This window comes from Misgurnus anguillicaudatus, chromosome 24 (genome assembly GCF_027580225.2).
Source record: "Misgurnus anguillicaudatus chromosome 24, ASM2758022v2, whole genome shotgun sequence".
Lineage (NCBI taxonomy): Eukaryota > Metazoa > Chordata > Actinopteri > Cypriniformes > Cobitidae > Misgurnus > Misgurnus anguillicaudatus.
In genome coordinates this window covers 16,374,339-16,400,467 of record NC_073360.2, presented here as the reverse complement: position 1 = coordinate 16,400,467, position 26,129 = coordinate 16,374,339, and the positions used below count along the sequence as shown (strand labels likewise).

The 26,129-nt window shown below is 38.7% G+C and overlaps 1 protein-coding gene and 1 long non-coding RNA gene across 10 annotated transcripts in view; one reads left to right on the top strand and one right to left on the bottom strand.

The window, feature by feature from the left end:
• The window catches only part of LOC129437864 (uncharacterized), a 114,408-nt gene extending 98,124 nt beyond the window's left edge, over nucleotides 1-16,284 (bottom strand). For 3 of the 9 annotated variants that reach the window (XR_012367823.1, XR_012367825.1, XR_012367826.1), the window contains exons 1-2: nucleotides 15,885-16,283; nucleotides 15,494-15,601 (exon numbers count right to left, since the gene is read on the bottom strand). This is a non-coding gene — a long non-coding RNA (uncharacterized lncRNA). Of the gene's footprint in view, nucleotides 1-15,493; nucleotides 15,602-15,884 lie in introns of all 9 variants that reach the window. The other 6 variants (XR_012367824.1, XR_012367821.1, XR_012367829.1 and 3 more) reach the window with 5 other exon arrangements.
• On the top strand, nucleotides 3,363-9,741 carry LOC141361770 (uncharacterized). The gene is made up of 2 exons (XM_073863548.1): nucleotides 3,363-9,243; nucleotides 9,351-9,741. The coding sequence occupies exons 1-2, from the start codon at nucleotides 7,936-7,938 to the stop codon at nucleotides 9,441-9,443; spliced, it is 1,401 nt and encodes a 466-aa protein (XP_073719649.1). The 5' UTR covers nucleotides 3,363-7,935; the 3' UTR covers nucleotides 9,444-9,741.
• Nucleotides 16,285-26,129: the final 9,845 nt, after the last annotated feature.

Sequence of the window (26,129 nt, the reverse complement as noted above, 5' to 3'; positions counted from 1 at the left end):
AAGAGAGCAGAGTGAACAGTGCTTGAGAGGGTTCCCTTCTCCCCTGCACCAGACATCTGTAGTTGTGTTGCTAAATGTGAATTGATTTGGTTCCTTGCAATGTGTCTGTGATCAGGTGTTAAAGGTAGCATGTAACATTTGTACACATAATGATTTCTTCTTTTTTTTGTTTTCTTTATATTGTTTGGTATTAAAAAGGTATTGTACTGAATTCTTATTCACATATTTACTTTAATTTGAAATGGGGAGTCGTAGGGAGATTGAGTTACCTTTTTATTTTAAAGGGGACATTCCATGAAAATCAGACTTTTTCCATGTTTAAGTGCTATAATCGGGTCCCCAGTGCTTCTACCAACCCAGAAAACATGAAAAATAGCAACCCTGTAACTTTGTTTTGGTAAGGCTCTCTCTGCAAGCATGTGAATAAATAGGTCATGCGGATTTCGCTCCCCCCATGACGTAGGTAAGGGCTCCTAATATAATGATACCGCCCCTTCAACTGCGCTATCCAACCATGAAGCTACCTCGAGTGAGAGTGACCGAGAGAAAGTATGACTGACAGCATGACGCGTTTGTATTCCCTCAAACACAAACAGGAGCCTACAATCTTATAACTTGTAGTTTTAATATTTCTAAAGATTGAATAAACGTTCTAAAGGATTAACCTGCAAGAGAGAGAGCGAGTGAGTGAGAGAGAGCGAGTAAACGAACGAGAGAGAGAGAGAGAGAGAGAGAGAGAGCAACACGACGGTTCGCTTTCAAGTAAGTTATGTTGTTTAATGTGTTTCTCTGAAGTTTATATGAATGAACACGAGGATTAATGCACTGCACGAGACAGAGTAAGAGAACAACGCGTATTCACTATCATACACAATAAGTAAATATGTTGTTTAATTATTCTCTGAAGTTTCAAATGAATACGAGGAGTAACAAAATAGATGAGAGACTGACAGAAACGCGAATGTTCAATCACAATAAACTTAAACATGTCATGTGATCTGTTTCTCTAAAGTTTAAGCATTAAACGTGTTGTTTTATTACAAATTATTTAAATGTGCTCGTGTGGTTTGGTCAAAAAGTTTACTTCTGAGTGTTTGTGGAAGTGTAATTTATTGTAACATGCTGAAAATCATTGTGCCTGTTAAAAACACTGGCAGCATATGAGACCTAAAAGTCTTTATTTTTATTCTACAATGTTTCCCATCTGCTGATAAACATGTATTTAGTATGCATAAAACAGATAATTGACTTTTTAAACTTGTTCAAATATATAATGCTTAACATCGCTCACTAACTTCTTTCATGAGAGAATCTTCCTCGATGCTGTCATGTCTACAGCGTGAGCGCTTGAGACTCCGCCCACCTGAGCAGCTCGTTTGGATTTAAAGGGATACACACAAAAACGGTGCATTTCTGCTCAGACCCATAAAGTGCCTTTTTTAACATGCCACAATAAATTACCTATATGGTATTTTGAGCTAAAACTTCACATAATATACTCTGGGGACATCAAAGATTTATTTAATATCTTAAAAACGTCTTGTGGAATGTCCCCTTTAAGTTAATTCCTGTTTTTCTGTAGGTAGGGAGTAGAGGGTAGCATATGTTGTTTATTTATTTCTTTTTACTTGGGTAGGTCATTTAGTTTATCCCCCATTAGTAAGTTTCTTATGTTTGTTGTTTTGGTGACCTTCTCCTGAATATCCCCATTTTTGCTTGTTTAATAACAATAAATATAATTAAGTTCATGACTGGTTGTTGGTATGCATTTCTGGGGCAGGGGATTGAAGGGGATCCTCCACGATCGCTTTAATTAATTTAGTTTTTTTTTATTCAATTTTGTTACTCTCTTCCAACCCTAGACTGGGAGAATTTGTAACAATAGGCTATTACTCATAAGGCGTAACCGGGTGTGTAACCAATCAGATAGCGCCGTGGGCGGGACATTGAGCAAGTCTGCAGAGTGGTGAATACTAGTGCTGTGTTCAAAATATCGATATGACGATACATCGTCATGGACGCCTGATGATGCGCGCATCGATACAGCATCTTCCGTATCGATTTGGATGCACTTTTTAAAGTAACGTGACCAATTGCTGCTGATGCGTGATCTATATGGAAAGGACGCATGTGTCCCGCGGAGTACGTAGAGTTAAAGGTAGCGGGGTATACTTTAACTTTACGTGTCTGCCTCGCTGGTGCACGTGCCTGCGAGCCGCTCTCTCTCTCTCTCTCTCTCTCTCTCTCTCTCTCTCTCTCTCTCGCGTATTTAAAATCATTGAGTTCAGTATGAAAGCGAAGATATCTTAGCCTATACTTATTAGTCGCTCTCTTATAAAACAGTACTAACGCATTAGAGAAGAAACACGACAAAGATTTGCATGTGAAAAGTGTACATCTAGAGAAGAGATACAGAGCTACTTCAAACTATAGCTGTCACATTAATAATCTGATTTCTGAAGTCTGACTGCATGTTTACACATATATAAATAGATATAGAATAATGAAATGAGAGACAAATATAATGCCTAGAGTAAGACACTTTTTCTTTGTAAAACTGTTTAAAAAAAAAACAAAAGTATAAAGTATTAACTCTGAGATTTTAAGAATTTCTATGAGTCACACCAAAAGCTAATAAATGAATGGCAAAAAGACAACTGTTACAACACTGCTTATTCAATGTACATTAAACAATAATAGTAATAATGTTACTTAATTCTGAACAAAAATGTAATAGTCTTGTATCGTGATGCGCATCGTATCGGGGCCCTTGTATCGGGATACGTATCGAATCGGGAAACTGTTGGCGATACACAGCCCTAGTGAATACAGAGACGCTGCGCGGTAGCTATATCAGAGCCAGCCAAAGTAGCGCATTTTAAAATAAAATTGACTTTAATCAAACCACGGATCCGTGATTAGTTTTGTGATCCGTCTCGCCACTAGTGTAGTAGCACTGATCACTTTGAGGGGGGAAAAATGTATCCCCACCAGGGATAAAAATAATTAAAGGGATACTTCACCAATTTAGCATTCAGCTTTGTATCTGTAGAAACCCGGCAGTATTACTGAATGACCATGTTTCCCTCCTTCATTTCCCCCTGAGAGGAGAGATATCTGCATTTTGGTTCTGCAAAAAAGTCCTCCGATGATGTAATATGACGATTTTTGCATCATCGGAGGACTTTTTTGCAGAACCAAAATGCAGATATCTCTCCTCTCAGGGGGAAATGATGGAGGGAAACATGGTCATTCAGTAATACTGCCGGGTTTCTACAGATACAAAGCTGAATGCTAAATCGGTGAAGTATCCCTTTAAGCAGAGACAGGGATACATTGACCAGAAAGGGGGAAATCCTGTAGTGGAGGACTTTTATTATGCTTTTATTTTCATATTATTCATCCTATTTTTCATTTTTTAATTACAATCATAAGCTCATAAATTGTGATTCATATGGAGATCATGTTTTTCTGCTAACGTACAGAATTATGCTCTTTCTGTCTTTTGAGCAAAGTACAATGTCCAAGGACTTAAACATCATGTACTGAGAACAAGACATACGTTTTATGATTTTACTAGATTTGTGTTTAACTGTTTATGTTCTTAATCACTGACAGCTGAAGGCTATCTTCTAAATGACGTAGAAACGGATGATTGTACGTATTTCAGCATCTTACTATAAATGTGTGTTCAACCTTGTGATCGGGGCTCTTGGGTTTAGACTTCTAGCACCAGGGAGTGAGAGCCTATTCTGCAGAATATATAAAATTCAGACAAAGAAAATTCTGTCGACAGTGTGTCTGTGTGATCCTTGACTTTGACTCTTAGTGAGTATTATTTGATGCGGCTAAAATTCCACGACAATAATGGCGACGAGGATGCGGATTCCACAGCTGAAGACTTCAGAAGGTTTGGGAGAGACTGACTGATCACCCCTGAGACGAGAGGTCTCGGGCTCCGTACCCCAGGCCTAAGGGAAGGGAGAGTCTCAACCATTTCTGAAGTCAAAGCTGACGGAATCTGGAAAAGAACCGTTGTGGTGGCATCTGAATAGATAATACGGTAAGCGTTATTTCGTTCATGACCATGGGTCAGGGTAATTCGAAAGGGAGTACAAAGTCAATGGATCTGGAAAATGGTGTGTATGCTCGAGTGATCAAATCAAAGGGCACGGGGGCGTTGGAGAGCGTAAAATCTGGGAGAAAAGGTATGATTTTCCTCCTAAAGGAACACTGAGTGTAAAAGCACTCGTTTTATTAAGGGAAAAATCATTGCGGATGGCAGAGAAATGAGAGCACAGAGTAAGATAAAGACCAAGGACGAACTGACTCAGACTAAGTCAGAGCTAAACATTAAGCAAATGTTTTCCTACATCAGATTCATTACATGATGAACCTAACTTTCTGTTTTTTTCCTCCTCCCTATGCACCTGCACGTACCCCACCTGGGGTACATTTTCCAATACACAAGGTTACCGCTTCTGGACGATGACCTCCAACCCCCTCCACAACGTCGCCCTCCACCACCACCTGCTCAACAAATCGCACAGATACAACGACCAGCTCAACAAGCCGCACAGATACAAAAGCCAGCACGACAAGCACTACCTGATTGCACCCCCGCCACCGCCGATGCAAGAACTGCCACGTGGACCAGAATCAGAACAAAGATGATGTTCAGATAAAGACGGAACGGGAGGCAAGGCCTAAGGAAACAGCAGAGAAGCCGTTCACCAGAGAAACAGCTATCTTCAGCTTTTGCCAAGATAGGAGAATGGGCACAGCCACAACATAACCAACGCAATTTCTCTTCGCAAGGACAACGCTCCCGAGAGAACGGGCAGCAGAGAGAATGAGAGAAGAGGAGAGGAGATCCGAAAGAAAATGTTTACTGGCATTGCGGACAGAAAGGACATTTGAAAAACCAATGTTTCCATTTCCTGAAAACTCAAGGGACACCGGAATCCCAAGGGGGCGCGGGAAACCTGCCACTGTGTAAAGAAAGGGGCGACTGAAGCCAGGAGGGGGAAGGGGAGCATCGTACAGAGGCGGGTAAGTCCAATCTTGTTTTTTCTGCGGTTCAAATGCCATATTATCTGCTTGCTGATTCTGATTTTTCTGATGTGTATGATAGGGAAAGACACGCTCTGTGCAATGAAGAACTTGCTTTGCTTGATATTGATAAGAAATAATGGTTGAGGGACAGGTATTGTTGTTTATGGTAGACTCTGGATGCAACTGACTCTGTCATACGCAAAGATGAATTCCCATTTGTCACCTTGAGTGGGCAGTTTAACTCATCTATGAGTGCTACGGGGCATATAGTGAGGGAAGAATTTACTGCTCCACTCTGTTGTATGCATGACGGTAACAAGTTTATGCATATGTTCCTCTTATCTGACGCGTGTCCGGTAAACCTCATGGGGAGGGATTTGATGTGTAAAATGAATGCTAGCATCTTATGTAACAACCAAGGCCTGAGTATTTCTTGTTGGGATCCCAGAATGTTGTCTATGTGTGTGTCTATGTTAAATGTGTATGAATGGGCCTTTCAAAGTGAAAAATTGTTTGCGGAAGGGAAGATAAGATTGCCACAGACCAGCGAGGTCATTCCAGCTGATAACATGCATTGTACAGCTCATGTTGCTGAGGCAACAGAGAGAGAGTGGGAAGAGAAATGGTTCTCTGTAGAAACAGAAGGTTTGACTATAACCCATATATGCTGGAATGACTCATGGTGTGTGGCACTCGTTAAATTGACAGAAAAGCAAGAACAAATTTTTGATGTTGAAAATTCGGTACCCCATGTTTCTATTGCAAAGAATACCAGTCAGCCGTGGGAAAAAGCAGGTGAATTTGCAAAGGCCTGCAGCGAGGCTGTTGATTGGGAAATGTTGTCAGATAACGTGCAGTTCTCAGAGCAGATAACAGCACACAAGAGAAGTTTCTTTTTTCATTGCTGAGGGAGAGAGAGTTGTAATACAGAAAGCTGTTTCTGCAGATTCAAATTTACAAAACATTTTGCCAGCACACATGACGTGTGCTAGTATTGATTTACCGCAAGAGGTTCTTGACAAAGTACCTGACTACCTGTGGGCTAAAGATAAATATGATGTGGGTTTGATTAAAGGGTGTGAACCAGTAGTTATCACCCCAGAGAGTGATTACAGACCATGCAAACCTCAATACCCTCTGAAAAGGGAGGCGCTTGAGGGAATAAGGCCAGTATTTGAGGCCTTATTGGAGAAAGGGATAATTGTTCCCTGCCCAAACTCACCTGTGAGAACACCCATTTTTCCTGTACAAAAGGTCAGAGATGCAGGTCAGCCCACAGAGTGGAGGTTTGTTCAAGACCTCCAAGCAGTAAATGCTGCGGTGCAGGTAAGGGCACCAAACGTGCCGAACCCTTACACAATTCTCTCACAGATACCAGCTGACGGCCAGTGGTTTTCTGTAGTGGATATTTCAAATGCATCTTTCAGTGTTTCCTGTCCATCCTGATAGCCAGTTTTCGTTTACTTTTACATTTGAGGGGTACAGCGAGAGCCCCACGATTTACAACTTTGCATTGCATTGTTCATTACAGAAACTTGTGTTGGATGATGATGTTGCTTTATTGCAGTACGTGGATGACCTCTTGGTGGCGGCACCGACTCAGCAGTCGTGCACAGACAACACCATACGGTTGCTCACTCATCTAGCTGAGGAGGGCCACAAGGTCAACCCCAAGAAGGTACAGTGCTCTGTCCAGAAAGTAACCTTTCTAGGACACGAAATTACACCAATGGGTAAGTCTCTCTCTCCAAAGAGAATAGAGGCGATAGCTAACATACCAAAACCTATTACAAAGAAACAAGTAATGTCATTTTTGGGTATGACATCTTATTGCAGGACTTTTATTGCTAATTATTCTGAGATGCAACAACCATTGCATGACATGATTTATGAAAAACCTTTAGCACCATCAGAAAAGGTACAATGGACAGAGGAGGCTGAAAGGGCATTTATGGAACTGAAACAGACATTACAGCAGGCACCCACTTTAGGATTGCCAGATCCAAAAAAGCCTTTTATTCAAACTGTGGATGAAAGAAATGGCTGTATGACATCTGTTTTGTTGCAGGAACATGGTGACAAGTTGAGACCAGTTGCATATTTTTCAGGTCGTCTTGATCCGGTGGCCAGGGGCCTACCGGGATGTCTCAGGGCAGTGGCAGCTGCAGAGAAAGCAGTACAAGCAAGCAGTGAGTTTGTGGGCTACGCACAGCTACGTCTGTTGGTCCCTCATTCTGTGTCTCATATACTGCTTGAACAGCGCACATCTCACTTGTCTGCAGCAAGGTGGCTGCGTATTTCCTGTGCATTGTTACAAATGTCTAATGTCACAGTTGAAAGATGTACAGTTCTGAACCTGGCGACATTGTTACCTACACCTGATGAAGGTACACCACACTGTTGTTTGTCTGCTCTACGGGAAGTATGTACACCAAGGCCTGACCTGGCTGACACACCCATACCTAATTGCACCATCACATATTTTGTGGATGTTTCCTCTTCCAGAGATGACAGAGGCATGAATAGGATGGGGTGGGCAGTAGTGTCTGACTTTGAAGTAGTGAAATCCGGATGCTTACCACCTCACGCAAAGGTGGCTGAATTGCATGCACTAACAAAAGTTTGTCAACTTGCTACTAATCAATCTATAACCATTTACATTGACTGCTGGTTTAACTGACAGCTGATTTACTCCTTTCTCAAATAGCTGTGTGTAAATGCAAAGCACACACCAAGGAACAGGACGTGGTCTCGAGAGGCAATGCACGCGCGGACGCAGCGGCAAAGCAAGCATCTCTCATTTCTACTAACGTTGATTTTTCTCTTACACAGATTTCCCAGGAAAAGGAAGCTGAAACAGCACAGGAGTCACTAATAAGCATGCAAACATTTTCTCTCCCAACAGAAATAGCTCTATGGAAATCGTGTGGAGCTACCAAAACTCCTGAAGGGATTTGGATGGGTCCAAATCAAAAACCTTGCTTACCTAAACACTTTTATTCCCATTTTGCTAGGTTGACACATGGCTTAGACCATGTGTCCAAAGGAGGAATGCTGACAGCTATGGCACAGAATTGGTTCACAAAGGGTTTTTCTCCTGTAGCACAGAGACATTGTGAAAACTGTCATACATGTCTGGGTAATAATGTTGCAAGAGGGGTAAAGCACCTGTGGGGCATCCCATTTCCTGAGGGACCATTCACACATGTAATGATGGATTACATTGAATTGACAGCAGCAGAAGGTAAACGTTACTGTTTGGTGATGACAGACATGTTTTCAAAGTGGACTGAAGCCACCCCCACCAAACATGCAGACAGTGCTGGGGTGACAAAAATGCTGTTGAAAGACATTATTCCCCGATGGGGAATTCCAAACAAAATTTCCAGTGACAATGGAGCACACTTCACTGCTCAAGTGGTGAAAGATGTGGGTAAATTTTTGCAAATCAATTTGACCAATCACTGTGCCTACCATCCACAAAGTGGAGGTGCAGTGGAAAAAGAGAATGGCACCATCAAGGCAAAACTAAGCAAAATGTGTGAAGAAACAAAATTGAATTGGGTTCAGTGCTTACCACTGGTACTCATGTACATGAGAATGAGGGTCAGAGACCGAACAAAATTGTCCCCTTTTGAAATAATTTTTGGAAGACCCCCACATATGGGGTGGGAACCACACAGGGCGACAGGTGATACCCTTCGAAATGAAAATGACATCTTGCAGTATTGTATTTCTATGTCTTCTATCCTTCAAAATATCTCAAAACAGGTTAAAGCAGCACTACCACGCCCCGCCCCGCAGAGGGCCTTGGCACAACATCAAACCAGGAGATTTCGGGTTGGTGAAAAACCTGAGGAGGAAATCCTGGAAGGCGAGACGGTGGGAGGGGCCATTTCAGGTTCTGCTGACGACTCACACCGCCGTGAAGGTCGCGGAGCATGCCACCTGGGTGCACGTTGCCCATTGCCGGAGGGTTGGTCCTGGACTGCAAGGTGTAAACCAAAGGGAGGACGGCTAGTCGACTGCTACGGACCACTTTTTCGTATTGGTGGGAACCACAGATACCTGTATACTGCAAGTTTATACAAAGAACGACACGAGAGAACTGCAACAGCTCACAAGGTATTGGAGGACGACTCCAGTATTCTGGGTTTGGTTTGGACACACGCACACGACATCTTTAATGTGGGTAATCGACACGACGCTTGCAGCTTAATAACTGTAATTACAACACCAGCTTTGAGACCTCACATTAATTTAGACACTAAGATAATTTCATTCAAACAAGAAAGCAGGATAGCTTGGCACAACTGCACCGTGTGGTCCTACCAAACCCGAACCTACAAAGGAAATTAATCAACAAGGGCTCACGACCCCAACTCTAACTGTGCTCAGGGCTCACGACCCCAACTCTAACTGTGCTCAGGGCTCACGACCCCAACTCTAACTGTGCTCAATCCGGAATCATCAAGGGCTCACGACCCCAACTCTAACTGTGCTCAATTTCTTCAAGAAAACTAACTATTTTTCTTCTTTCAAAAATGAGGTTCATGATCATATTATGTGTGTGCATTTTTGCTTTTACAACTGCACAGAACTCTATGTACACTATGGTTAAGGGTAATAACTAGAGCTACGTAACGATGACAGTAAATGAAGTTATGAATAAATCATAAAAAGGGAGGAGTGTAGTGGAGGACTTTTATTATGCTTTTATTTTCATATTATTCATCCTATTTTTCATTTTTTAATTACAATCATAAGCTCATAAATTGTGATTCATATGGAGATCATGTTTTTCTGCTAACGTACAGAATTATGCTCTTTCTGTCTTTTGAGCAAAGTACAATGTCCAAGGACTTAAACATCATGTACTGAGAACAAGACATACGTTTTATGATTTTACTAGATTTGTGTTTAACTGTTTATGTTCTTAATCACTGACAGCTGAAGGCTATCTTCTAAATGACGTAGAAACGGATGATTGTACGTATTTCAGCATCTTACTATAAATGTATGTTCAACCTTGTGATCGGGGCTCTTGGGTTTAGACTTCTAGCACCAGGGAGTGAGAGCCTATTCTGCAGAATATATAAAATTCAGACAAAGAAAATTCTGTCGACAGTGTGTCTGTGTGATCCTTGACTTTGACTCTTAGTGAGTATTATTTGATGCGGCTAAAATTCCACGACAATCCCACGCACTAAAGGTGTCACATTTCGATTTTAAATCGAAATCGATCGAAATTAAGTCACACCCTCGAACTTCGAATTAAAAAATAGGATAGTCGTTGCTGCCACGCCCCCATGTCACGTCCGGTCGGCTTGAAAATAAACTCTCAGAAGTGCCTTTAAAAACATCCATCCAGCGGAACGCGATTTATATTTTAAACACGAGAGATGTATTGCTACAACTCCTTGAAATGCATATCATAAACAGGATTACTACCTAGTGATCTGCCTTCGGACAGAGCGCAGCTCTCTGCACGTGCACGAGAGAGCCGCCAAGATGCAGCGGGTTATATTTTAAACAAAAGGTATAGTTTGCCTCAGCTCGCATGAAACGCATAAAACTGAACAAATACGTAAGGATTATTACTTTAGTTTTATGTTTAGACTTTGGACAGATGCGAGAGCACGTGCACGTGAGACAGAGAGAAGCGCAGCTGCTTGACGCACCAGTTTTAGTTCAGATAATAGGAGTCCAAGATGCGCGCATTAAGTCTATCTGCGTGCAAGAAGGAATTCCCTCTCTACAAGCTCTCTCGCGTAAAGTAAAGCCCACAAACCCCCATGCGAGGAAAAGCATGCAATGTGCATGTTAATGTGAAACTATAATAATAATAATAATAATAATAATAATAAAAATAATAAAAAACATTGTCTTAAAAAATTCATTTAAAAATCGAGAATCTAATTGAATCGTGACACCAGAACCGAAAATGTAATCGAATCGAGGATTTGGAGAATCGTGACACCCCTACCACGCACCAAATCGCAGCCTGTTTATCACCTTCTGGGACAGAGTACCCAATTAACACAGGCAATAATCTCAGCAAGGTGTGGTTTTCGTGACCATTGCCAGTAATAGTGCCTCGACCCGAGCTGAAAAATTGTTAGGAATAGGATGAGGATGGTCAGTCTTGTCAGAATGTTCAAAAGTGAAGGTCTTAATTGCTTTATTGAGATCATTAGGACAACACAGTCGAACAAATCGCATGTGCCCGGCCCAACATACAGTACAACATACAGTAAGTGCCACCTTTTTTGCATAAACATCGTCTTACATTTTTTAAGGCGAAGGAATGAATGGTGTATTTGCATTTTGCGCGGCAGTAGAAGACGCATTTTCCGTTTTCACAAGACGGATTTATGTAGACAAATGTAAATGGAACAGTTTTAACAAATGAGATATAGCTATCCGATCAGAGAAAACACATGAAGTCAAATATAAAGGAACAAAGATGTCACTAGGCAGTACCCTTTATAAAAGGTCCTAACATGTACCATTTAGGTACAAATATGTATCTTTGAACTGCGAATATGTACTTTTGAAGTACTAATATGCACTTTTTAGGTACAAATGTGTACCTTTTTGAAAGGGTACTGTCCCATTGACATTGACCTTTATTTCTGAGAGTATACTCGTATATAATCTTTTTGATCCCATCAAGAGAGGCTTCTTGATGGGAAATGCATCATAAAAAAAGTCTATATATTTGGCAGATGTAAAGCATACATGTGTATTTTTTTGTGTTAGTCCATTTTTATTTTATTTTATTATTATTGTAACAGTTCAGGTATGTTCAAGGAGCAACATGTTTGTTTAATTTCTAAAGATTTTAGTTCTGTTTTGAATAAGGGGTTGTAAATGAATGCTTTTCTTGTTTTTTATCCGATTCACCGATTAATCGAAAAAAGAATCGACAGATTAATCGATTATTAAAATAATCATTAGTTGCAGCCCTACATCAATGTAAACTGTGCAAACTTTAGGTTTTCATCTGAAAAGAGGGGGTTTTCTTTTACAGTAAGTTCCATCCCAAAAAGATGCCTAAAGTCCATTTTGGGATGAAGTCGCCACTACTTTTCTAGTACATCTGTTTTTCTCAACAACTCCTGCAAATTAGAGAGAATGGGCACATACATGCAGGTGCGAGTTGATTCAATGAAGTACTCAATAGGCTTCACAAAAGGAAATTCACGCTCAATATACGTCTTTCTCCTTTTAGTAGTTGACAGAGTTCCATGTTTAGTTGTAGATGTGTGAAGTACATTATTCTCTGACACTGCCTCAACAATCTTATCAACAACTGATTCAGCAGACCTGCCAACCTTGGAATTTTTTTTTTGAGTAAAGTAGCATCGGCCGAAAGGACAGAACACAGGTTTTTAACATATAATTTAACACATGCACGTGCACGCATACACCTCTTGGTAACTTTCAAGGTAACATGCTGCACATTGCACTCGCTTTTTTCCCATCCTGTCATAATCTGCTTTAAAAATAATTATAAATGTGAATAAAATTTTGTTTAACAAAATTTGCCATACATGGTGATTAAAGGGGACATTCCATGAAAATCAGACTTTTTCCACGTTTAAGTGCTATAAACGGGTCCCCAGTGCTTCTACCAACCCAGAAAACATGAAAAATAGCAACCCTGTAACTTTGTTTTGGTAAGGCTCTCTCTGCAAGCATGTGAATAAATAGGTCATGCGGATTTCGCTCCCCGCATGACGTAGGTAAGGGATCTTATTATGATGATACCGCCCCTTCATCTGCGCTATCCAACCATGATGCTTTCTCGAGTGCGATAGACAGAGAGAAAGAATGACTGACAGCATGACGCGTTTGTATTCCATCAAACACAAACAGGAGCCTACAATCTTATAACTTGTAGTTTTAATAATCTTTCTAAAGATTGAATTAACGTTCTAAAGGATTAACCTTACCTTAGTGCAACAGAGAAAGAGCGAGTGAGCGAACAAACGAGAGAGAGAGCAACGCGACGGTTCGCTTTCAAGTAAGTTATGTTGTTTAATATGTTTCTCTGAAGTTTATATGAATGAACACAAGGATTAATGCACTGCACGAGACAGAGTGAGTGAACAACGCGTATTCACTATCATACACAATAAGTAAATATGTTGTTTAATGTTTCTCTGAAGTTTCAAATGAATACGAGGAGTTACAAGATAGATGAGAGACTGACAGAAACGCGAATGTGTTCAATATGTGTACACAATAAACTTAAACATGTCATTTGATCTGTTTCTCTAAAGTTTAAGCATTAAACGCGTTGTTTTATTACAGATCATTTAAATGTGCATGTGGTTTGGTCAAAAAGTAAACTTCTGAGTGTTTGTGAAAGTGTATTTTATTGTAACATGCTGAAAATCATTGTGCCCGTTTAAAACACTATGAGACCTTAAAGTCTTTATTTTTATTCCACAATGTTCCCCATCTGCTGATTAGCATGTATTTAGTATGCATAAAACAGATAATTGACTTTTTAAACTTGTTCAAATATATAATGCTTAACATCGCTCACTAACTTCTTTCGTGAGAGAATCTCCCTCGATGCTCTGTCTACAGCGCCAGCGCTTGAGACTCCGCCCACCTGAGCAGCTCATTTGGATTTAAAGGGATACACACAAAAACGGTGCATTTTTGCTCAGATCCTTAAAGTGCCTATTTTAACATGCCACAATAAATTACCTATATGGTATTTTGAGCTAAAACTTCACATATGTACTCTAGGGACATCAAAGATTTATTTAATATCTTAAAAACGTCTTCTGGAATGTCCCCTTTAATAGCATTATTAATGTTAAATACTGTATTCTCTAAAGTTTAGCGTGTCTGCACAAACACTGTTAAAAAGTGATATAACTGTTAAATAGTGGGTGATAGTTTACCCACAAATGAAATTCTGTTATCATTTACTCACCCTCATATTATTCCTAACCCTTAATGATTTCTTTCTTGAGTGAAACACAAAAAATATCTATATCTATATATCTATCTATCTATCTATCTATCTATCTATCTATCTATCTATCTATCTATCTATCTATAGAGAGAGAGAGAGAGAGAGAAAAATTTTTTTGTTTGTTTTTCCCTGACTAGCAAAAAATACAATGGAGAGCAGTGGGGACCAGACACTGTTTGGTTACCAACACTCTTCAAAATAACTTGTGTATCACACAATAAAGAAACTCATAAAGGTTTGGACGGTCTGTTCTGTTATGTAAACTATGACATTTTAAGTTAACTATCCCTTTAAGACAGTATTTTAGAGTTAACACTGCTTTAAATTCAACGGTAACTGTGACAGTAGTGCTGTTTACTTTTTGTCTGTCTTTAATTTATTGTAGCTTTGTTTACAGTACAGTACAGAACGGCATAAGCACCTATCACGTGGGTGCTCGAGACACAAGATATTCTCCATGTATAAAACTTTATTGATGTGGTTTGTCTATGACGTTTTATTTTATTGACAATTATCAAGAGCTTGTTGTTGCAGAGCGCATTTAATCCGCTTCACTCGGATGTCAGGTGGATTCTGTTCACTGAGAGTGAACTTTCCGTTTTTATTTGACTCAAACTGGATGCTCTGCACCATGGTAAAATCATGCTACTTTTTGTACTTTTTCGTAAGCGCTCAATAATAAAATATGCTAATTTACAATCAGAAGTAATATTAGCGCATCTTGCGGTCAAGTGCACGTTATGAAACTCTTTACTTTGCACTGTAAAGGACATGTTTTCTTGAATTTCCCATGTTGCACTGTAAAGGACTATATTCTCAGAAGGCGAAGCACTGCTACTGGGTGAAGTGATATATAGTTCCCAGTATGTATACTGTAAAAAGATGGCTGTGTCCCATACACTCTAAAAACAAACGGTGCTATATAGCACCAAAAGTGGTTCTTTGCTCGTAATCATAGAAGAACCGTTTTTAGTGCCATATAGCACCGGTGAAGCACCAGTGAAGCACCTGTGTAGAACCATATAGTGCTATGTAGAACCATATTTGGTGCTATAGTGGTTTTATATGGCCCCTATATGGTTCTACACAGGTGCTTCACTGGTGCTTCACCGGTGCTATATGGCACTAAAAACGGTTCTTCTATGATTACGATCCAAAGCAACAGTTTTGGTTCTATATAGCACCGTGTGTTTTTTTAGAGTGTATGACCTTGTTATTTGTACAAATCACAACACATAAATAGGAAAATGTTGGCGTTATTTTGTCACTTATTGGCCATTTCAAGCCTATCCTTGTATCATTTACTAAATAGGATTTAGAAAGTAATTAGTAATAAGTAATTAAATACTTTTTGGAGAGAGTAATTTGTAAAGTAATCTAATAACATGATTGAAGATGTAATTAGTAACTAGTAATTAATTACTTTTTTGAGTAACTTACCCAACACTGCTGTTTCCTTAGTTTTGCAACGTTAACGGCGGTCAATGTAAAGAACGGTCAGTCAGTCTCCACTGGAAAATAGCGCGAAGCATATTTGTATGTGGTGAACTGTGAGAAAAAACACACCAAGATCGATTAATTTTTCACTGACAAACCGGTAATGTAGTCACAGCTAAATTACTGATGCTGATAAAGTAAAATGAACTTCAATGCAGTCTCTGCAATGGCAATTGTAATGTCCAGTTGGCTCATCATAACGCTAACATGAAACAATACGGCATAAATTATGGCAAAATCGATGAAACTTTATCTTTATTACAAATAAAGATTTAAATAATGTGATATTTTATTGAAATATTGGAATGGGTAACGTTAGATTTGCAATAGTTACCTGTTTCCTGAGTTTATCCGCGTAAACAATGGTCAATGTGAAGGATGGTCGGTCAGTCAGTCGACACAAAATAGTGCGAAGCACATTTGTCTGTGGTGAACTGTGAGAAAACACGCAAAAAGATCGATTAGTTTTTTCACTGACAAACCGGTGAAGCGCCAACCTTCTCGAGCTGTTTTAACTTCCCCTCACAGCAGCGTGCACTGTCTGGCCTGACGTGATGACGTGCGTTTCAGCGGTCGTCAACGTTATAAATCTTCCAAATATTTTTTTCTTTAATTTTTCCCGTGTATACATGTATAACATTGTCATACTAGGTTTGCATCAATTTACACAATAAATTAATTAATTGTTGTAGTCCATTCTTTAGCTGCAGAGAAACCGAAGAATGTCAAAAAGCTATGGCGCCATCTACAGGTGTTATTAGGAATAGAGAATATGAATGGGCATTGTAGGCCCTACATTTTTCATAATCAAAAAAAAAAAAAAAAATTAAATGAATATGATTCTTTTTTTAAGAACCCTAGCATTGCATCTATCAGCTAAAGACAAGAAAATCTTAATCATTTTAAAATATGTAGCATGTTCACTATGAAAAATCTAACTAATGTACATTTTCCATAAATTACCATGTAGTTGTAATACTGTATATGCTTACATTATAGTATATTACAATTTCATTATCAATTACAGCAGATGTATTTTAATTTTAAAGTATATATCACAAAAAATTAAAAATGATTTTTTTTAAATAATGAGTTCATGTGGGGTTACAGCAAAAATGCTGCCCTTTTTACTTTTTTTATTGTTATTGTATTAGTTTCAGATTTTTTTTACTATTCACGACATTTTATACAAATACATTTCCTTTTTCTCTTGTCAAATTCAATATTTAAAATCATGACTCATATTTTCAATGGATCTCGCGGTACTTTGACGTCAAACACTGATTGATCTGCGCAGGGCCACGTCTTGTCGAAAAGATGAACACGTCTTTTATAATCCTTACGATTAAGATAAATGTGTTACAATGTCTGTTACACTAAAAAAGTAGTTCACATATCTCAATAACAGAATAAACATCACTCGTGTCACGTACATTTGTCGTTTCAGGAATGTGTTGACACAATTTCCACAATTAAAGAGGAGCAGGAAAATGAATATGCCTTAAAAAATTGAATGAAACTATTAAACCTGTTATTACATGCATTAAAACAATTAAAGGCTTTAGTCTGAAAATGTTTTGCATGTCTGTGTTAGGGAAAGTCAAGGCCTATTAGACTTTAAGAATATTAGACATATAGTACTGTTTAAATATTACTATTTATTTATTTATTTATTTATTTATTATTGAGTGATTTTGTTTTGTTACTGTTTGGTACTGTCACTGTTATTCGTAGGCTTTCAGTTAATTTGACTGAATTGCTTGGTGTGTTGTTAAGTCGCCTCGTGTTGTTCTGCAATGTCGGTCCTGCAAGCATATTGCATCACGATGACGTATGATCGAGAACACTATAAATAGGAGTGCAGCGACTCATTCTGGCGTAGAGAGTTAAGGTAAGTTTCAGAAATTAATAATACTTATTTTGTTATGTTTGGATACCCCACACCAAAGCAAATGTTTTTATTAATTGTGTAAATTTATTTGTTAATTAACAGATTAATATTACTACTTGTAAACATAGCTTTGTATATTTTCCTTATTGTTGAATGGTAAATGCTTTCACATTTGTAATTCGTTTGAACCTCAGCTAAATGACTTTTAAGAGATAATTTACCCTGTGGGGGGTAATTGATTTACCCTATGGGAGTTAATTATCATAAGCTTTTATGCCCGCGGCCGGCGCATGTTTTCAATTGTTTCCAATGAAAGCGCGGCGTTTTTTTTCTAAGCCAACAGCTAGCGGTTTTTTCCCCGCTGAGCACCGATAGTTGAAAAAGATTCAACTTTGGGTAAAAAGCATCGTTTGTCGCTGTAAGTTCTCACACGGCCGTATAATCACAGTGGAGCAGGGGTGGGACAAATATCACAACAACAAACCAGCGCGAATGATAAACAAAGCGTATCCTAGCAACCAAAGCGCTCAGCTGAAGCTGCTAGTCGGCTGAAAAAATATGGCATTCGGCAACAGCCTGGCGCTTTCAGACGCGTTTAAAAGCTTTGGCCTGTGTCTTAATCAGCTCCCTTGTTAGGTAGTTAGATCGTTCCCTTAAAATTCCCACAATGCAATGCAAAACCCAGTGAGCATCATGCTCCCTTACCAGAAATCACGTGACTTTTTCTATAGCTCCTCAACTGAAAATCGCGTGAGCCAACTCAATAAACTTCATGAAATGCAACAGAACTTTTATAAAGGCTAACGTTTGATTTATTTTAGTTTTACATATAAACACACATCACTAGAACGTAAAGGAACAACAATCTACTCAATATTTAAAATAATAGTATTTATTTAAAATTGTAAAATATAATTAAAATGTAAATATATTCCTCCAATTTTATGCACGGATATGAGAATAATGAATTTTTTTTTAAGTCAGAGAGATGTTGGTTTTGCCGGTTGTTTATAACAGCTGTGAATGTTTACAACATGCTTATGAGCAGACACGTCACAGGATAATAAGTGAACAGTGTCCCAATGTCAAGTGAGCTAGGGCCCTCACCAGTGCCCGAACATGCGTACACGATATAATTTACAACCTCATAGCTAGGGAACAAATTGAGACACAGGGTTGGTGTGCACAGCACCTAAGAGGTATGCATTAACATGTAGCTAAGGAGTAGCAGTTGCAAAAAAAATAAAAAAAAATAAGGGATTTATGTGAAAAATAAAAATATGAAATGAAGAATAAGAAAATATAATTTTTAGATTAGGAATTTATGCTTTATCATGAAAATAGCCAGGTTTATTCTCACAATATAAAAATGCCATTATAGACCATGATACAAATGCTGATATAAATCTTAAACAGAATATGAATAATTTATTAACTCCAATCATTGTCAATTTTCAGGCGAAATCTGTTGTGATATCAATTGTGACATTCATAGCGAGATTCATTGTGTGAGCCATTGTGCGAACAACTTCAAGATATTTTCAAAATAAACTGCGGGATCAGTTGTGAGTTAGAGGTAAGTTTAAGAATTTGCATTTGTTATTTGTTACTTATTTTATTTGTTAGCCTATTTTAGATTACTTTTTTTTTTTTTTTGCTAGATCCCTCTTGACAGAACAACTGCTTCATCCATTGCAAGATTCACTGCGGGATCAGTTGTGAGTTAGAGGTAAGTTTAAGAATTTGCATTTGTTAATTGTTACTTATTTTTTGTAAGCCTATTTTAGATTACCTGTTGTTGTTGTTTTTTGCTAGATCCCTCTTGACAGAACAACTGCTTCATCGTTTGTGACATCCATTGCAAGATTCACTGCGGGATCAGTTGTGAGTTAGAGGTAAGTTTAAGAATTTGCATTTGTTATTTGTTACTTATTTTTTTGTAAGCCTATTTTAGATTACCTGTTGTTGTTTTTTTTTGCTAGATCCCTCTTGACAGAACAACTGCTTCATCCTTTGTGACATCCATTGCAAGATTCACTGCGGGATCAGTTGTGAGTTAGAGGTAAGTTTAAGAATTTGCATTTGTTATTTGTTACTTATTTTTTTTGTAAGCCTATTTTAGATTACCTGTTGTTGTTGTTTTTTGCTAGATCCCTCTTGACAGAACAACTGCTTCATCCTTTGTGACATCCATTGCAAGATTCACTGCGGGATCAGTTGTGAGTTAGAGGTAAGTTTAAGAATTTGCTATTTGTTACTTATTTTTTTTGTAAGCCTATTTTAGATTACTTCTTGTTGTTTTTTTGCTAGATCCCTCTTGACAGAACAACTGCTTCATCCTTTGTGACATCCATTGCAAGATTCACTGCAGGATCAGTTGTGAGTTAGAGGTAAGTTTAAGAATTTGCATTTGTTATTTGTTACTTATTTTTTTTGTAAGCCTATTTTAGATTACTTCTTGTTGTTTTTTTGCTAGATCCCTCTTGACAGAACAACTGCTTCATCCATTGCAAGATTCACTGCGGGATCAGTTGTGAGTTAGAGGTAAGTTTAAGAATTTGCATTTGTTATTTGTTACTTATTTTTTTTGTAAGCCTATTTTAGATTACCTGTTGTTGTTTTTTTTTGCTAGATCCCTCTTGACAGAACAACTGCTTCATCCATTGCAAGATTCACTGCGGGATCAGTTGTGAGTTAGAGGTAAGTTTAAGAATTTGCATTTGTTACTTGTTACTTATTTTGTTTGTAGCCTATTTAAGATTCGTTTTTTTTGTTTTGTTTTTTGCTGCTAGATCCCTCTTGACAGAACAACTGCTTCATCCATTGTGACATCCATTGCAAGATTCACTGCGAGATCAGTGCTGTATTAATGAAAAGTCAGAGGTTTCGATATATTTATATTTTTGAGACCCCCCACTTTTAGTCTTAGAGAGATCAGTCTCTACTAAAATGAAGCCCTGGAGGAAAAAATTTAAATGGCTTAGCTTCTGCTGCCCATGGCAGTGCTCAAACCTCAAAAGACAACAGTATGCCAGTGAGGTTTACATTCAAACACAGCCATATTTCAGTGAAACAGAGATCCAGCAAGGAAGAGATGCGGTACCCTCTTCACCTGACAAAGTGGCAAAACCATTAAAGGATCATGTGACGCCTCAGGATCAAACCTCACTTGATGACTTCGAATGTTTTACACATTTTCCAGCCATCACATTGGTAGAACCACTGGTGATTGAAATGACCCCTCAGCACCAAACTTCACCTGTGGAAGAAGAAGAACTGCCAATGTGGCCATCCTTCACGGAGAAAGACTTGACTCAGGAACAGGCGACACAGCAAGAGAGACCTCCTGAATACTGTGGAGAAAGAAAGATAAGAAAGGAGCCACTGGTGATAAAAGTAACCCCTCAGTGCCAGATTTCACCTGTGGAAGAAGTAGAACTGACACTGTGGCCATCCTTCACAGAGGAAGACTTAACTCAGGCACAGGCGACAGAGCAAGAGAGACCTCCTGGCCGCTGTGAAAAGAGAAAGAAAAGAAAGAAACCACAGGTGAACAAAGTAACCACTCAGCACCAAGCTTCACCTGTGGAAGAAGAAGAACTGGCACTGTGGCCATCCTTCACAGAGAAAGACTTGACTCAGGCACAGGCGACAGAGCAAGAAAGACCTCCTGAACACTGTGGAAAAAGAAAGATAAGAAAGGAGCCACTGGTGAACACAGTAACCCCTCAGTGCCAGATTTTACCTGTGGAAGAAGAAGAACTGACACTGTGGCCATCCTTCACGGAGAAAGACTTGACTCAGGAACAGGCGACACAGCAAGAGACACCTCCTGAACACTGTGAAAAGAGAAAGAAAAGAAAGAAACCACCGGTGAACACAGTAACCCCTCAGTGCCAGATTTTACCTGCTGAAGATGAAATACTGCCGCTGTGGCCATCCTTCACGGAGAAAGACTTAACTCAGGCACAGGCGACAAAGCAAGAGATACCTTCTGAACGCTGTGAAGAAAGAAAGAAAAGAAAGAAACCACAGGTGAACAAAGTAACCACTCAGCACCAAGCTTCACCTGTGGAAGAAGAAGAACTGGCACTGTGGCCATCCTTCACAGAGAAAGACTTGACTCAGGCACAGGCGACAGAGCAAGAAAGACCTCCTGAACACTGTGGAAAAAGAAAGATAAGAAAGGAGCCACTGGTGATAAAAGTAACCCCTCAGTGCCAGATTTCACCTGTGGAAGAAGAAGAACTGACACTGTGGCCATCCTTCACAGAGAAAGACTTAACTCAGGCACAGGCGACAGAGCAAGAGAGACCTCCTGGCCGCTGTGAAAAGAGAAAGAAAAGAAAGAAACCACCGGTGAACACAGTAACCCCTCAGTGCCAGACTTCACCTGCTGAAGATGAAATACTGCCGCTGTGGCCATCCTTCACAGAGAAAGACTTAACTCAGGCACAGGTGACAGAGCAAGAGAGACCTTCTGACCACTGTGAAGAAAAAAAGATAAGAAATAAACCACTGTTGATAACAGTAACCCCTCAGTGCCAGACCTTATCTGATGAAGATAAAATATCGTCGCTGTGGCCATCCATTATAGTAAAAGAACCGTCTCAGGTCGAGAGGATAGTGGAACAGAGACCACGTAAAAGGGATGGTAAAATAAATATAAGTAAAGTACCTTTGCATCAGGCTCCACATGCTGTCGTCGAAATGTTGCCTGTGAAAGAAAGGCAAGGAGAAACTGATCATCCAGAAGTTATAATGCAAAGACCTTTACCAAAACTTGCTTGGATGGACACAGGCAACGTACCAGTAACTCAACTGGATGATTTACAGGTGGATGAAAAAGAACCGGCTCAGGTCGAGAGGATAGTGGAACAGAGACCACGTAAAAGGGATGGTAAAATAAATAGAAGTAAGGTACCTTTGCATCAGGCTCCACGTGCTGTCGTCGAAATGTTGCCTGTGCAAGAAAGGCTAGGAGGGAAAAATGTGAACCAAACTGATCATCCAGAAGTTATTATTCAAAGACCTTTACCAAAACTTGCTTGGATGGACACAGGCAACGTACCAGTAACTCAACTGGATGATTTACAGGTGGATGAAAAAAGCAGGCCTGAAGATCAAGTGATGAGACGAATAAAACATTTTGTGCCATCATATGCTGAGGAAACTTTTTTCCAAAGGAAAAAGTGGATACCAAAGGTTGACCCGAAACATTTTTCAGTTAACACTCTTACAGCATGGAGGGTCTCTAGAAAAAGACAGCAGAAGGAAGAGGAATTAAGAAAACAGAAAGAGAAAGAACAGATACAGGCTCTTCACAAAAAATATTTCAACGATCCAGCGATGAAACATCTCATAATTAACAAAAATAATAGATTTAATAAGGAAAAGAATAGGCCAACCTCTCCATGCTGTCTGCCATCTAGATTTACACTCCTTCCCTATCTATATTGTAAATAAAATCTATTGAAAATGTAGTAAAAAAATGTGTATGTGCTTTATTGGGATTTACACTTAAAATCAAATAATCATGAGAAATGTTTACAGACATTATAAAGCTAGTGAGTTGGTCCAGGTGGTTATGCACTAAACTGAAAACAGTGGATAAACACAATTAATCTCCGTATATTTATACACTGTAAAACCCGATAAGTTAACTCAACTTAAACCGTTTGAGGAAACCGATTGCCTTAAACCATTTAAGTTTTAAAACTAATACATATGAGTACTGTAAACTGTAAATTATAAGTGCATATGACTAAAACATTTTGAGTTACCTTTACCTCAAATATATTAAGTTTGCTTAAGTTCATACCACTCAAATAGTTTTAGTTCACTTAATACATTTTATTTAGTTCACACAACTGTATAGCTACTCAAATGGTTTGAGGAAACCGATTGCCTTAAATGGTTTAAGTTGACTTAACTCAAATGAATTAAGTTTCATAAGATCAGAAAAACATTAGTATAAAAATGATGACAACAAAAGGTAAAATTATTACAGTTTATTGAACAATCATTTATGTTACAAACATTTTTCTAAACAAAACAAAAGTGTGCTTTTGGGTCCAAATTCACATTTAGACATTTCTTATGAAATAAATCAAGTATTCCTTTATGACTTTAATAGACTTAATGTAGTGTATACTTTTAGTAAATCAAATGTACTGTTCCTTAATTCAAATGACATTTAAACATTAAGACATACACTTTTCCCATGAAATTTCCAAATTACACAGGGTCACATTAGTCACATTATAGGCCAAACAGTGAGAAAACACAAATATTATTGTTTTACTGACAAAACGGTGGTGTACTCACAGCATGATGAGTAAATAAATGGGTCCACTTTTCTTTAGTTTTTGTTGTGTTAATGTTGGTAGGAGACATTATCAGAAAACATAACATAAGTTTTCACTGCTATGCGGATGATATCCAGCTTTACAACTCGTCAAGCTAACAGACTGCATTAGTGATATTAGGGACTGGATGGCACATAACTCTAATAAGACTGAGATACTTATTATTGAACCAAATCGCTCCAAACATAATATGTCAGATTACAAGTTGCCCATAGATGGCTCAACGGTGGTGCCATCTTCCACGGTTAAGAATTTAGGCGTAATGTTCGACAGCAATCTATCTTTCGATAGTCATATCTCCAACGTCTGCCGCACAGCATTCTTCCATCTTAGAAATATCTCAAAAATACGCCATATGCTGTCTGCACCAGATGCAGAAAAGCTTATCCATGCTTTTATGACCTCTAGAATAGACTATTGTAACTCGTTACTCGGGGATGGCACGCACACCAGGTAAACAAGCTACAAAAACGCCGCCGCAAGAGTGCTTACTCGATCTAAAAAGTATGACCACATTAGTCCAATTCTGGCATCTTTACATTGGCTACCAGTTAAAGATCGCATACAATTTAAAATATTACTAATCACCTACAAAGCCTTAAATGGCCTAGCGCCCTCGTATATTAAAGAATTACTATCAGAATACAATCTATGAGGTAAACTACGATCACAAAATTCTGGTCACTTAATAATCCCTAGAATATCAAAAGTGTCTAAAGGTGGTAGATCCTTTTCCTACTTAGCCCCTAAGCTCTGGAATGATTTACCAAATAATGTTCGAGTATCAGACACAGTTGATCAATTTAGGGCTAAACTTAAGACATTCTTCTTTAACAAAGCATTCACATAAAATGTCCAGTAAATGTACTTATCCTGCAATAGTTATTTTGTCTAGAACAAAGCACTCACATACCTCATATGGGTAATATACTATTGCCGCAATAGGTAGCCTGTCTGAAACCGAGCGGATTTTAAACCACAATACTGTATGACACTTGCATTACATGCGAATGGCCCCTACGCTAATACAATTCTGTTTTTCTCTCCCTGTCTTGTCCTCGACCCCGAGGACAATGAGACAAACAGACCCAGTTCCTGTTGCTACCACTGATGCCCAGCCGATACGCAACCAACGACCACCGGCTGAACCAGTTTAATCCGCTTACCCGCTTCCTATCCCTACCGTGTTATATATATATATATATTTTTTTTTTCCCAAGGGTTTTGTCCTTCTAGGAGTTTTTTCCACTGGTTTTTCTCATAGGGGTTTTTTCGTCCCCGGGAGAGTCAGCCAACTTTGGCTTAACTTAGCACTTTACTGTATACGTTACATTATTACTACACTCACTTGTACGGTTTATCCTTAGCAGCTATATTATACTTCTTATATTATCTATTGATTTTCTGTGTTCTCCCCTACATCTACTCATGTAAAGCTGCTTTGCAACAAGTAACAATTGTGAAAAGCGCTATATAAATAAAATTGAATTGAATTGAATAGATGATAGTCAGTCATCCTCCTCTACGGTAAAGATCGAAAACTGCTCTAGACGCGTTCGTATTTACCTGTGAGAAAACACAAAAATATGAATAAATGATCCACAAACAGAACTGTGGAATATTGCAACCTAATAAACAAATGTGGTACCTTTAAAGTTTTTGCTGGTGAAAGATGGTTGGTTGAGAACAGTCAGCCAGTCCAAAAATGCTGGACACATTCGTGCTAACCTGGGAGAAAACACACAAATATGAATTACTTTTCCACTTAGAGAACTGTAGTATACTCACAACATAATAAATGTGGTAACGTTACCTTTAAAAGGTTTTATGAGTGAAGGGGTTATGTCAGTAATCACTAGGGCTGCCAACTTTAGTCGTTTAGTCGACTAATCGATCGATGCGGTCTTTGTCAACTGACATATTCATTGGTCGACCAGTTGCATAATTAATTTAATTTTCACCAATAAAGAAATTTTCATTGATTTACTCCTTGATACAGTATTTATTCCTTTATAAGCAGTTAAATATTACTGTATTCTAAATATAATTAGCCTATGTTTTATCCACAACTTTAAATGCTTTAATTTAAGCTATTTTGTAACAGCGCCACAGTTTAGTGCACCACGTAGAACACTCTGGAACCACACCCGTGGATGGCTGCACTGCTACTTCGCTCAGAAAGGAATATAGGTAGTTCTGCTGTTGTCAGGGATGGGGAAGACTGAACCCAAGTGCAGACAGCTCTAAACCAAAAATACTTTTATTATAACAAAAACACCCTTGAGGGGGTAAACAAGGCAAGAATATAAATGATAACATA